The sequence below is a fragment of the Neofelis nebulosa genome, chromosome 11 (genome assembly GCF_028018385.1).
Source record: "Neofelis nebulosa isolate mNeoNeb1 chromosome 11, mNeoNeb1.pri, whole genome shotgun sequence".
Lineage (NCBI taxonomy): Eukaryota > Metazoa > Chordata > Mammalia > Carnivora > Felidae > Neofelis > Neofelis nebulosa.
In genome coordinates this window covers 27,748,159-27,762,489 of record NC_080792.1, presented here as the reverse complement: position 1 = coordinate 27,762,489, position 14,331 = coordinate 27,748,159, and the positions used below count along the sequence as shown (strand labels likewise).

The 14,331-nt window shown below is 51.2% G+C and overlaps 1 protein-coding gene across 1 annotated transcript in view; it reads right to left on the bottom strand.

Annotated features, from left to right (window-relative positions):
* LOXHD1 (lipoxygenase homology PLAT domains 1) overlaps positions 1-6,679 on the bottom strand; it is a 165,171-nt gene extending 158,492 nt beyond the window's left edge. The window contains exons 1-2 of the mRNA XM_058692205.1: positions 6,238-6,679; positions 534-648 (exon numbers count right to left, since the gene is read on the bottom strand). Coding sequence (XP_058548188.1) covers positions 534-648; positions 6,238-6,367 — 245 coding nt within the window. The 5' untranslated portion in view covers positions 6,368-6,679. The remainder of the gene's footprint in view (positions 1-533; positions 649-6,237) is intronic.
* Between the last annotated feature and the right edge of the window lie 7,652 nt (positions 6,680-14,331).

The following is a 14,331-nucleotide window of genomic DNA, read 5'->3' as shown; positions in this document are numbered from 1 at the left end:
GCTAGTCTATACAGCTGACTCGAGTGTGTATTGGCAGGTTTAGTGTGACACTGGGCCCCTGGAGAGACACAGGTGCAGAGCACTTTAAGCTCATGCTTCCTTTGAATGCATGCTTTTGTTTCTTCCTCTCAACTGTCCTGTAAGTTTGGTAAAAGGGGAATTCTCACTCCCAGATGCTAGATGAGGAAGCCAGGCCGTTGGATGCAAAGAGATTTGGCCAAAGTTACATGGCAACCACGTGGTAAAGCTGGGCCTAGACCCAGGTTTCTTAGTCCTGAGTGTCCTCTCCCAAAGCAAGGGACAGCTAATAAGATCCTGGGGAAGTCAGAGATCCAAAGTGGGCGATACTTCTCACAAAAGCCAACAGGGGAGCTAAGGAATATTGGCTGGAGATCACTGGGAGAGACCTGGTTGACAGAGGCCCCATGCCACTTAATATGCCTGTGGACACACGGGTCTTCTCCCTGGGCTCCAGAACAGCACCAACCCCGACTAATGGCCCGTGACCCCACTAAGGCCAAGTTGGTACTCACTTGCTGGTGAGGTGGAGCTTGGGAGAGAGCCCATTCTCTCCGAAAATGGTGATGAAGACATTGGCATCTGTCCCTGCGCCACGAACATCCCCCGTGGCTGTGACCACCTCGTAGACTGGAGGGGAAAAGAGAACACATCACAGGCTTCTGAGAAAACCCAGAATCCTACAGGGGCTTGGAGAAGTCACAGCTCCTGCCAGCTGTGCAGAGGATATCCAGCCACAAAGGCGTCTATTCTATAAACCCCGCTCCAGCCCACAAGCCACTGAGCCAGGGTCAGAGCCACACCAACTCCCGTGTAAGACCCAAACCTCCCATTTAATGCCACACATTCATCTTACAGGTGAGGAGCCTGCAGGCAGCAAGGAAAGCCCAGGTCACATACCACTCGGTGTCAGCACTAGAGCCCAGCCCAGGGCCTCTGGACGCCTGGTCTGTGATCTTTCCAGCACGGCACTCATGTGCCTCCTAGACCTGGCCTTCTTCAGAGCCTGCACCTGCCCCTCACTCTCCTCTCTGCCCTCTACGAACACAGCTGCATTGCCAGCCCTCGTCTCCCGTGAGCTCCCGGGCACTGTCATCACAGGCTCCAGACAAGGCATCCCAGAGCCGAGCAGAGCTTTGTCCAGTGTCCCTTCTTAGCAGGGGCACTGATTTCCCTTCTCTGAGGTTCCTAGAACCTTGTGCTGTTTGCTGTCGATGCCTTTTCTCTTGAAGTCCCTGGTTCTGATGAAGGTCTCGATCAAGGCACTACAAGACAAGAAAGGAAGCAGCAGTACATTTGCACAACTCCTTGTCTCTGGGGACAAACAAATCCTAATTCTTCATAGCCTACACCACAAGGGTGCCTGATCTGTACACAAGCCCTCCTTGGACGACTCCAGGGCCTGAAGCGTTGCCCACACAGCTTTGCACGTACATAAGGGCCTTTCCAAACTGAGGGTCCACAGAAGAATGAGCAGGATGGTGGAAATCCCAGGACCACATCACATGCGAGAAGACAGAGGCCTGGAGACGTGTGGTTTGGAGAAAAGGAGAGTCTGGGGCACGAGAGGGATGAGGAAGCTGCCTCAAAAGCTGATTTCAAGGGCACACAGCTCCTTCTTCAACAGCACACTGGCCATAAAAAAATGTGATAAATTGGACTTAGTGAAAATTAAGACCATCATGAGAATGAAAAGGCGAAGATATTTGGAACGCATATGGCTGTCAAAGGACTCATAAGCAGAAGATATAAAGAAGCCATACAAATAAATAAGGAAAACAGATACCACACTATTAGGGCAACAAATTGTTTAAAAGATAAACACACGCTTACAAGAAGACCCAGACATTCCACTTTGGGTATTCACCCGGGAGAAATAAAAACATGCCTTCTCAAAGACCCACGTACAAAAGTTCACAGCAGCTTTGTACATAACAGCTCTACACTTGATCTTAGCCAAAAGGCCGAGAAGCGATAATAATGGCTCTAAACTGGACACAGCCTAAATATGCAACCGCAGGTGAACGGATCAACAAATCGTGATATAACCATACGACGGAATCCTACTCAGCAACAGAAAGGAGTGAACCACCCTTATATGCAATATAGGTGAATCTCAAGCGGGTTATGTTGAGCAAAAGAAGTCAGACACAAGACACTGCACACTACAATGCCATTTACATGAATCTCTAAAAAGACTGAACTATTTTAACAGAAAGCAGAACACAGCTGCCTGGAGTTTGCAGCATGGAGAATTGACTGAGGAGGGGCTCAGGGAACTTTGGGGGATAATTTAAATGCTCTATACATAGATTGGGCTAATGGTTACACAGAGGTATACATTTGTCAATGCCCATCAAACAGCACATTTAAAATCGATACATTTTGGGGCGCCTGGGTGGCTCAGCCGGTTAAGCATCCGACTTCAGTTCAGGTCATGATCTCGCCGCTCATGAGTTCAGGCCCCACATCGGACTCTGTGCTGACAGCTCAGACATGGGGCCTGTTTCAGATTCTGTGTCTTCTTCTCTCTCTGGCCCTTCCCCTCTCGAGCTCTGTCTCTCTCACTCTCTCTCTCTCAAAAATAAATAAACATTAAAAATTTTTTTTAAATAAAGTAAAATTGATGCATTTTATTAAAAAGTAGTTACAGTTCAATAAAACTGTGTTTCAATAAAATTGACAAATGGGCCAAAGATTTAAGTAGGCAAGTCATAGGCGAAGATATCCAAATGGCCAATAAACATATGGAAGAGTGTTCAGCATCACTGTTCATTGGGGAAATGCAAACTGAAATTACAATGAGATACTACTATATCCCCACCAGAATGGCTAAAATTAAAAAGACTGACAGTGCTAAGTGTTGGCAAGAACGTGTCTTGATCTGAATGGTAATTACCCAAGCACGCACATACCTGAAAAGTCATCCAACTGTATCTTTGTGAAAGTTTTATACCGTATATATATATTATTCCCCAATTTAAAAATTTTAATTAAAAAACTTAATTCAGATGGCCAAAGAACGATCTCGCAGAGGACACATATCCCGGGGAAAACACAACATTCTGTTTGGCTCCAGAGGGGACGACCCCAACGAACAAAGTACCCTCCCTGGTCAGCACAAAGAACCATCAACGGCACCATAGCGTTGCTCCTGGCACAGAGCCTGGCACATGGGAAGTGCACAATAAATAATTACCTGGGGGAATGAATGAGCAAATGAATGTATCAATCGATGAAATGAACACAGACTATGGAACTCAAGTGACCGATATCTGACCCCCAATTCTACCATTACTGGCTATGTGATAGCAACCAAATTTTGTACACAGCCTCCATTTCCTCATCTCTGAAGCAGGAACAATTTCTTCCTTGAAGGACTGTGATCAGGATTGCATCAAATAAAACAAAATTTTCAGTGTTCGTTCTCACTGACTCCAGCACTTGCACTTCGAGGAACTTATCTTACAGATGCTCTTCCACAGTTGGATAAAAGATATGCGTTCCTCAAGTGGTAGACTTCCCTCATAATCACCACCACCATCATCACCATCATCCCTACCATGGTCATCATCATCTCCATTGCCAGCATCAAAGGCATCATCATCATGCCCGCCATTATCCCCATTAAAAATTCTCAGGGAGGCTGCCTTGGGATATTGTACCGCAACCGATGCTGGGCAAGCCTGTCTGGGCCGCACAAGAGGAGAGGGTCTCAGGGCTGGAAGCGTGTGCCGGATGGCCCCCAAGGTCCCTTGGATCTCAGGTTCTGAAATGAGTCACACTCTTCCCCTCATGGCCCTGTCCGAGCCGGGAGACAGACCAATGCCGGGGCTCAGCCTTCCCTCAGAGGATTGACGGAGCCGCTCTGCTCCCACTGGCTGTTGGCGAGCTCCACTGTAGCCTGGAGGTGACCTGAAGAACAGAGAGGGACACCGAGGCCTTTCTCCTTTTCCTCCTTCTTCTTCCCCATCCCACTCCCCAACAGTCTCCCAATAATGCAAGACTGGAGTTCAAAAGAGTGGGAGGCATGTTGTTCTAGAAGCGAGAGAGTAGCAGTGACCACGAGGGTTCAGCATGTGACTACCATTAGCAGCATCCATGTTTACTGCCAGTGTCCTGCACCTGACTGGGGAGCCTGTGCGCCCACATCTCTTAGAAATGTCAGCGTTACACCCACCTCGCCTTGCTCTTCTCCAAGCGCTGGTACCACAGTCAAGGTCAAGCTGCGCAAGAGCAAGCACGAGCCAGACCAGCTCGATTCAGATTCTGACTGCGACTTGGTAGCTTTGTGATCTCGGGCGAGTTATGTAACTTCGCCATGCCTCAGTTTCCCCATCTGAGAAAGAGGACAAGGACCCCACCTGCTCCTCGGCTGGTTGTGAGGATCACACTGGTTAGTATGAGCACAGTTCTCTCGATGTGCCCGGTGCACAGAGCGCCGTTCCGTCTGGCGGCACCGAGAGGTCAAGGGGGGACTCGCCTTGAGAAAGGATATTTTAAACTCTTGTTCTCTCTCCCGCCTGTGACTTTGCTCAAGTCACTTAAGTTCTCAGGACCTCAGTCCTTAACCTGTGAATTGGGACTGATCACACCTGCCTTGACCGTTCTCAGGAATCTTCGAGATCAAATGTGAGCACAGAGGGAAGAAGGCTTCACGAAGGGTAAAAAGAAGAGCAAACATGTGAGGGACCAGATAGTCACACAGGCGTGCAGAGCCCCTGAACAGAAGTGGACAGGGTGGCAGGTCCGGGAGCTTTGAGAATGTGCTTCCCGGCAGGCAGCCATGTGCACTGGGGAGCTGAGAGTACTTGCTGAGGGTGCTGCACCCACAACCAGCTGCAAACACCCCCCCCCCCAACTGGTCTGGGCTTGTAGCACCTGCACTGGGGGAGGGCGGCAATGCCTCACTCGTCCAGGCACATCTTTTCTTCCTGCAGCCCCCACTCCCAGCCTCCACCCCAGGAGGCACCCGGGACATCCTGCCAGGAAAGGGACCCCAGCTGAGCCACGGCCTTCAGGCAGCGACCACCTTCTCTGAGCCTGGATCTGTGCTGGCAGCTGGGGGAGGAATGAGGACAAGGGAAGGAGGGCCCCACCTTCATGGAGGGCCGTGTGGCTGAGGCTTAAGAGGCTACAACATGCCAGGCTTGCATGAAGCAGCGGAACAATGAAGAAGTGGATGTAATCAAGGAGTTCCCAGTGGGCTGGGATTAGGAAGCCTTCATGGAAGAGGAGGACCCGAGCTGGGCTTTCAAAGTTAAGATAGGAAGAGGGAGAAAGGGGAGGGCGAGCCAGTCCATGGGCAGGCACAGGGCAGGCGTTCAATCGGTATTTGGTGTCTCAATGGATGGACGGGTGAATGAATGAATAGGTGAGTGAATGAATGAATGTGGTGCTTACAGGGACTAGTGAGTCACTTTGGAGTAAGCACAGAGAATTTAAATGCCTTCAGGGGCCAGGCAGGCAGCGTCCATGGGCGAAACGGACCTAGTCTGAGCGACAGGGAGCAGTGGAGACTATGGTGTCCACAAACTGGATGTCCACAGCCTACAGGCGTTCACAGGCCAAACCTTAGAAAACATGGTAACGGCAAAAAAAGCCCCTGAACACCATCAAACCAAACCAACGACAACCCTCTGCGGGCCAAAATTACCTTCTGGACCCCCGATTCTGCCCTCTCTGATTATCTGGCAAGAAGGTGGAACCCTTCAAGGCAGCCCCATCCACCCCGATCGGCGGTGGGGGCGGGGGGTGCGCAGAGACTGGAAGAGCAAGCCCCGGGGTGCAGAGCAGTAAGTGTCCTCCTTGCCGAGCCCCAGGTCCCATCTCCACCGCTGTGGTGACAGCCGTCCCCACCCCGCCAGGCCAGCCGTGAGGGGTCAGGCCTCCCTCTCTCTCCCCTCCACAGCCCGAGCAGGGGCTCTGGGCCGTCAGACCACAGGGTGGAGGCCAGGTTGGAGCCTGGCTCTTGGGAGGCATAGGACTGGAAAGCGTGGGCACCGTGGTTCAGGTCTATTCTGTGCCACTGAGACATGACTAAGGGCAGCTGGCCTCGACTCTGTACAGGGGGCAACCCCGTGTGATGCCTGCCCGGTCACTCCCGGCGATGCAGCACAGACCCAGCAGGAGACTCCGCGGGAGGAGCCGGGTTGGAACCCGCATCTCCTCCTCCAAGCGCAGGAAAGGGCCCCGCGCAGCCCTGCCCGCCGCCCGCACCTTTGGCCTTGTAGTACTCGTGCTCCAGCTCCTCCTCGTCGTCCTCTGAGGCATAGTTCAGCAGCTCCTCCTCGTACAGGGCGAGAAAGTCGATGTCTTTCTTTCTCCTCTTTTTCTTTTGGGGCATCATCTTGCCGGCTGCCCCTTCCTGGCACTCGCAGGCTGACGGCACCCACCACCTCGCACCCTCCTGGCCCCGAGGCCTTTTCTCCCTGAGCTCCAGCACCCACCTCTGGGTCCCCTGTGTCTACAGCCCCCTCCTGCTCCCCTGTCCTCTCAGGCCCCTGAGCAGAACCCTGTGCCCTATCTCTGCCCTTCCTGTCCCTGGCCCCTCTCTCTGCCACCCTGTGCACCTGCCCTGGGGTTTCTCCTTGGGCCTCATCTCTTATTCATGGGGACTGCGGGCACGCTGTCTTCCTTACCCCGCCCCTCTCCTCCCCTCATGGAGAATCAGGTGACATCAAGCCCTTGGCATCTTCTCCCACCTGGCCTCACAGCAAGGGGGCCCCCTGGGGCCTCTCCAGGTCACCCCAGGGGTAGGTGGGGGCCTCCCCCATGGAGATCCCCTAACCTCACAGCTAGAGCTGTGAACAACGTCCCCAGGCCTTGGGTCCCTTCCTAAGGAGGGCACGGCCTGGAATCGTCTGAGCTCCCAGGACTCAGAGGCCTCTGTTTCTCTCCATTATTCATGACCTCTGCTCGCCTTACAAAGCAGGCAAGGTTCTTACTGGATCCTTCTCGTTCCATCTCTCTGCTTCCATCTCCTCGTGACTGCTGGCTTCTGGAAGAGACCATTTGGCTGGAGGAGACCCTGCTGCCCTTCAGAGACGCTTCTCCAACCAGCACTCAGATAATCCACAAAGCATTTTCTGAGGTGTGAGTTACTGGTACCACCAGGCCAGAGCCATGGACGCTGGAGAGGCCCACTGCATCATATGTGACCCCCACAATGACTGGACAGGCCAGTCAAGGTTAGCCAGCATCTGTTTTAACCGGCACTCTCTATTTGCCCACATTGCCCTCTGCACTTTCAAATGAAATGGTACAAGCCCTCTGAGCCCCTCCACTTGGCCAACATTCCCCAACCACGGCCCCACAAGGGGGGATTCTGAGCTGGGGCAAGAGAACCGAGTCCCAGGGACCCCTCTCCACCCTCAATCAGCAAGAAAAATTTCCCTTAGGCCCACTGGACTCCTCTTCCTTGCTTATTTTATTTTGCTAAGATTTTATTAAAGCACTTTGGCCTTAATTTTAGTAAGATTTCTCACAACCTGAGTTGTAAGTTTTCTGTGTAAATCCCCAAATGCTAGAAATTTCCAGTCTACATGCAACTCCTATCTCTCTGTCTTGGCAGTGTGAGGTCAAGAGGCTAGAACCGCCTCACTCCCTCCTGGCTGTATGGCCTTAGAGGAGGCATGGCCCCCCATCGGTGGAAGGGGGATAATGACCCACGAAGGCATATTGAGTACTTGGAGAAAGTGCTCAGTAAGCAGAAGCCTCTGGAACACAGTAGGGGCTTACTAAATGCCTGTGACTCCTAATGAACGCTTCTCTCTTATTTTGCATGGTGTGTGTGTATGGGGGGGTGGAGGGGGGTAGGCAATGCTTTGAAATCATCTCAGATTGTTCCAGAAGCCCCCCTTTGGGTCCCCTGTGCAAGGACTGGCCCCATGTGTTCTCTTTCTTCTGTGGGGCCCAGTCCACGGCAGCACATCAGAGCCCACAGGTGAACACGCTGAATCATCTGTGTCCTCCAACATAGGGCAGAGATGTCCATTTACTTGTTGGTCTCTCCCCCCATCTCTCCCAGTCACAAGCTCTGAGGGGGCAGGCATCACGCCCCCTTGTCCTGGACCTATCATACGCCTGGCACACGGCGGGCTTCGGTAAGCATCAGTTCAGTGGATGAACGCACAAATTGCAGGCAGATCTATAAAGCAGTCATGAACACAAGGCCCTCTGTTTCCGAGGAAAACACTATGGGCTGAAGAGAAGTCACTTTCAATGATATGTTGGTAGGGTGAGTGTCCCAGAATGGGTGCTATTCTGAGCACATTAGGCCTAGAGAACAGGACACTTCCTCACAAATGTGAACAACTGTCCTGCAGCGCAAGCACTAGACTAATCTGTGTGGCTGTGGGTGGTGATTACAGAAAAGCAGGTTTCAACCCAATCCGGGAAGAAGAATGGGACCCCGCAGGCCAGAGGTCCCTGGGTGACACAGTGTGGCTGGAGGGCATCGCTCATGACCTACAGCAGGGGGCACTCCAGCAGCCCCTGTGGATTTGGATTGGACAGCCCTCCATCCAGGAGCTGGGATACTCCAGGAGGCTGGATGGCAGGTGCAGACAGACAGTGGAGGAACCATGCCAGGTCACCCAGCACCACATGACTTTTCGCCAGCTCCTCCTTGGTCACCCCTGTGTCCCACCACCTCTCGGCCCAGAGCTGAGTCCACCGACTGTGCCCTTAGCCCAGAGCCCCAGCGCCCAGGACCCCCGGCCACCACCTCACCTTCTCTGTTGTGGGTCTTCTCCCTCTGAGACGCTCTCTGTCAAGGTCAATGTTTCCTAAAGCCGGATTCCAGAATGCCTGGATTAGCCCCGCGGGATTCACCAAATGCCGATTTCTGACCCCACACCCCTACCCCAGACCTACCGAGTCCAAGTCTCTGAAGATGAAACCCAGAGTTTCGACAAGCCCCTCTCGTCAGGGGGGAGGAGGGGAGATGGGGGGATGTCCTAAAATTAGAGAGCAAGAGGGGCCGATACCTGCCCAGGTGAACTCACTAACTTGATCAGTTCACCTGGGCTAAGGGGAGGGGCTCAGCAAGCTTCCGTAGCCACACACAGCCTTATCTGCACATTGGAGTCACCTGGAGGGTTTTTAAATGCAGATGCCTGGGTCCCACCCCCAGAGATGCCGATTTTCCCTGTTTGCGGTGGAGCCTGGGCGCAGGGAACTTCCGAAGCTCCCGGCAGATGCGCAGATGCGGGACAGCTAGGCATCAGTCAGCACTCACACCCCTCCCCAGAGTCTGGGGCAGCTTTGTTCTCTCGAACCACCCGCGTCCCCACCATGAGGAGGCAACACTGACCCCAAAGTCGTCACCCAGGAAAGATCAACTTCAACACTGACCCCAAAGTCGTCACCCAGGAAAGATCAACTTCACCTCTTCCCTGTTCTGCTGAAGGATCGCCCTGGAATCAGCCCAAAGTCCTTGTGAGGGAAGAAGAGCGAAGTCCAATCGTGGACGATGCGCGCCCCCTGCTGGCAGCGTGTGGTTTGACCTCTGTTGTTAATTCTACCTTTGGGTTCTTTAGAAACAGACCTTAAAGAGTACAGAGAAGTTACTAGGATTGTTATGGCAAATACTATCCGTCCAGAGAAAAAAATAAAACAAAGTGCTCATTTTGCATGCAGGACGGTTTAGATTAAAAAAAAAAACAATAAAATGCTTATTGGACTGTTTTTTTTTTTCCAAAAATTGAAAATAAAATATTTTGAGAAAATCCATGGCATTAAAACACGATAAGAGAACAGGGTCTGAAACAGTACCACGTGTTGATGGGGACATGAAATGACTAGAGCTCTCACGCTGCTGGTGGCAGTAGTAAGTGGTGCAGCCACTTTGGAAAAGAGTTGGCCCTGTTTTATAAAGCCACCCAGACACTTCCCACATAACCCAGAAATTCCACTCCGGGGTATTTACCTAAGAGAAATGAAAATACATGTCCACACAAAAGCTGCATGTGAATGTTCACACAAGCTTTTATTCGTAAGAGCCCAAACCTGGAACAACTCACACGCCCATCAACTGGCCAGTGCTACTCAACCACAAAAAGGCAGGAAGTACTGGACATGCTACAGTATGGACGAATCTCGAAAGCATTAAGCCAAGTGAAAGGACCCAGCCAGAAGAAAACTGCATTCTGCGTGATTGCGTTTGTGTGACATTCTGGGAGATTTAAAACTGGACCAATGGTGGTAGGGGGTGGGCGGGGGGGCAGGGGATTCACAACACGAGAGGCACAAGGAGGCAGCGCTTTGGCTCCCCCCTATCTCTCTTCCTGGTCCTGCCTCGTGCAGGTGCCAGCCCATCGGGGGAAGGCCCACCATGCAGGACTGGCTGCTGACCTGAGCCTCGTCCCAAGCTCTGTGGTGTTAGGACCCTGTGTGTGGTTGGCTGGGAAACAGGGCTCAGGGCGGGTTTGCAGACCCACTCTCCTTCCAGGCAGGGCCAAGGTCAATGCCGGCCCCTTCCTCCAATCTAGGCTTAGCATCCTCCAATCCAAACTATATAGGGTGGTTCTTGGGGCGCCTGGGGGGTTCAGTCAGCTAAGCAACTGACTTCGGCTCAGGTCATGACCTCCTGGTTTGTGAGTTTGAGCCCCGCGTCCGGCTCTGTGCTGACAGCTTAGAGCCTGGAGCCTGCTTCGGATTCTGTGTCTCCCTCTGCCCTTTCCCTGCTCGCTCTCTCTCTCTCTCTCTCTCTCTCAAAAATAAATAAATACTAAAAAAAACCAAAAAACAAAAAAACACATTTTAAACTGTATAGGGTGATTCTGTACCCTAAATGATAAAGCTGACACTTGGATTCCCATCAGTCTCTTGTATACTGGCAAAAACACCAAGACCAGACATGGCAATTATAGGAATCCCAAACGTCTGATTATAGGGAAGGGGCTGTTTATCCCACAGACCATTTGCACATGCACACAAATGCATGCACATACACACAGAATGATTTCATTCCCCAGCCTCACTCTCCTTCCAGGACATCCTCCTGCTGCTGAATGAATTCTCTTAAAGCTTGCCTTTGGTCATGTCACTTTCCAGTTCAAACACCTTCACTTACACCTCAGTGCAAACAAATTTTATCAGCCAAGATTCTGGACTGCAAGCAGCAGAAACTAACACTAGCTTGTTTAAGTAGAAAATTTGTTTAAAAAGTTAATATCGGGGCAAGGGGGTCTCAGAATTTCTGAGAGGTCTTAGGAGCTGCTCCCTAGAAAGGATACCTGACCCAGGGAGGCCCTTACTGCCCCCAGTGATGGGCCTGGACACACAGTTTGTACCAAGCTTCAGCACTGGCCTCTACTGCCCCTGCTGATGCCAACCTTTCCAGAATAGACTCTGCTGACTTCTGCCAATTCAGAGTCTGGGGCTTGTGCACCTGATTGGCTGAGCTTCAGTCATGTGCCTATATTTTGCAGCAAAGGAGGCTGGGAAAGTGAGTTTGGGGCATGTTCAGCTCTTACATTGGGAGCTGTCCTCTCCTCAAGCTTTAGAAGGGGCGCTCAGATGCTAGGTTGCGGAAAGAATCACAAATGTCCCCAACACAAATTAAATTCTAGCACGTCCAGCTGACATCGGAGGCCCTCTGTAATCTGTCCCAACCGCCCGCTTAGGGGAGTTAACATTGTAGTTAAACTGAAGACGTCCCTGGGCACTTTCCTCCCGCAAGCCTTAGTTCACTCTGACATCAGAACTGTAGCGTGCATTTCTGTATCAGCCAGCTATTGCTACATAACAGACAATCACAAAAAACTCAGTGGTGCAAGTGTCACACGGCTGGGGCTTGGCTGGGGTGACTCACTCACCCTGGGCTCAGCTGGCAGCTCTGTGTCAGTCTACAGGCCTGGCTGAACTTGGCTGGGGAGGCTCACCCTGGGGCCAGGCTGAAGGAGCAGCTGCTGCCGGGAGAGCACTTCTCAAGGCCATGGAGGAAGGGCACGGGGGTGAGTCTGGTGTTGCCAGCACCCTTGAGGCCTACACCTGCATCACATCTGCTAACATCGTTGGGCCACGCAAAGCAATACAAGTGGCTGAGCCCAGAGGCTCAGGCTTTAAACTTTCATAGCAAAGGGTGTGGACACAGCAAAGGTTCTCCCTTCCACCAGTCTGCGCTCCCTTCTAAGGAAGTCACATGCATCCCCAGTGCCCACTGGAGCATGAATGTGGCCCTCAAGACACGTTGAAGGAACGAGCCAATTACAAGTGTGTGTGTTGGGGTGAGCGGGGTGTAGAGAGTCCATGTAAGAAGTCCCAGGAACTTGAGGGCGTGTCCTAGAAGCTCTGGTTCCCACCTGTTCCCTGTTCTGGTTCCCTGTTCTGGTTCCCACCTGTGGCTCCCCACCACCACATGTGCCCGATTTCTCACCCAAGGGAAGCAGCTAGTCCGATATCTCAAAATGAACCACCCCTATTCTGGAAGCAGAGCAGGTGATGTAGTGTGGTGAGGTTGGTGGTTTTCCCGTGTCACTGAAATGTTAGTTCCCACTAACATCTCACTTTAGGCTACCCGGGGTATTAGGAAAGCTCACCCTCAACCACTTCTGCCCCCTCCGATCCACCCTGCTCACAAACACCGAGGGATTTTACTGAAAAACAAATCCGATTGTGAGTGTCTGGTAAGTGTTTATTAAATAAATCAATGAACTACATTCAACTTCTGTCCCCCAGCTCACCAATTCATTGATTGATTGATTCATCGATGGATTGACTGATTCATTCATTCACTCAAAAATATATTTTGAACTGCTGCTTCCCTGACCCTGAGCTCTTTCTCTTATGCAGATAGACTAGAATACAGTGCCGGGTCTCAGGGCTAACCCTCAAATAGCATCCTTAGATTCCACGGTTGCTTGCTTGAGTGTTTGGCATTTTATAGTTGTAATAAGAAACATTTAAACATCTTGCAGCCGGCATGGAAATTCTTGTTAGGAGGAAGGCGAAGTGTGACCTGAGATCCCAGTTCGGTAGGAGACCAAGTGCACAGAGATGTGTTTTCCCCTGGACACAGTTGAGGAACTGGGAACAGGGAGACACAGAAGGGACAAGAAGAGGAGGAGCCAGAGAGGCTGGCTGAGGCTGGGGCCACGTGCAGTGTCCACACTGGGAGGCTGGCAGGCAGTTGGGCTGGCCAAGGACATGTTAGCCTGGGGACGCCGAGAGGACACTGAACATTCCACTTGAGGTTGCTTGTTTGGAAGGGGTTTCCATCGCTTTCTCCTCTCCTCCCGCATCACCATATATACATTATATGATCATGGATATCAAGGAAAGGTCTACGTCTAGTACCTGGGTGGCTAAGGGATATACAACCAAAACATGTTCAGAAGCAGGAGTCTGAATGTCAGCCTCTGAGGGTTTACACATCATCTTCTCTAATGGGAAAGCACAGGGAAGGCTTTGGACCTCCCCAAGATGCAGATTTGGGGAAGTCTTTTCCACAGGTGAGCTCCAGTCAGGCTGTTTGTGCACAAATTAAAAAAAAAAAAATAATGTGTATATATGTGTGTATATATACATACATATATACACACATATATAGGTATATATATTTACATATGTATGTATATGTATATATATGTTTATGTATATATGTATATGTATATATATGTGTATGTATATATATACATATATATATACACACTCCTATTTTATTTTTATTTAAAAATTTTTTTTAACGTTTATTTATTTTTGAGAGAGAGAGTGTGAGCAGGGGAGAGGCAGAGTGAGAGGAAGACCGAGGATCTGAAGTGGGCTCTGTGCTGACAGCAGAGAGCTGGAGGAGGGACTGGAACTCATGAACCGCGAGATCATGACCCGAGCCAAAGTCGGACGCTTACCTGACTGAGCCACCAGGCACCCCTATATAATCCTATTTTAAACACACTCAATGGACATTGGCATGGAAAGAACTTTTTAGAACATTTTAGGGGCACCTGGACGGTTCAGTCAGTTAGGCGTCTGACTCTTGATTTTGGCTCAGGTCATGATCTCATGGTTCCTGAGTTCGAGCCCCACGCTGGGCTGTGCGCTGACGGCGTGGAGCCTGCTTCAGATTCTCTGTCTCTCTCTCTCTCTGCCTGTCCCCTGCTCTCTGTCTCTCTTTCAAAAATAAATAAACATTAAAAAAAAAAAACTTTATAAGAAGGTAATTTGTGCTCCAATGCCTTTTGATGTGACTCCAGACCTTAACGGCTGCTTTGCTTCAAGAGAGGTAGGGCTGTGTAGCTTCCAGGTGTGAGCGCGTCTGATACCCCACCTGCTCCGTCATCCCTCTAGCCCTCCCCGGGACTCTCCCTC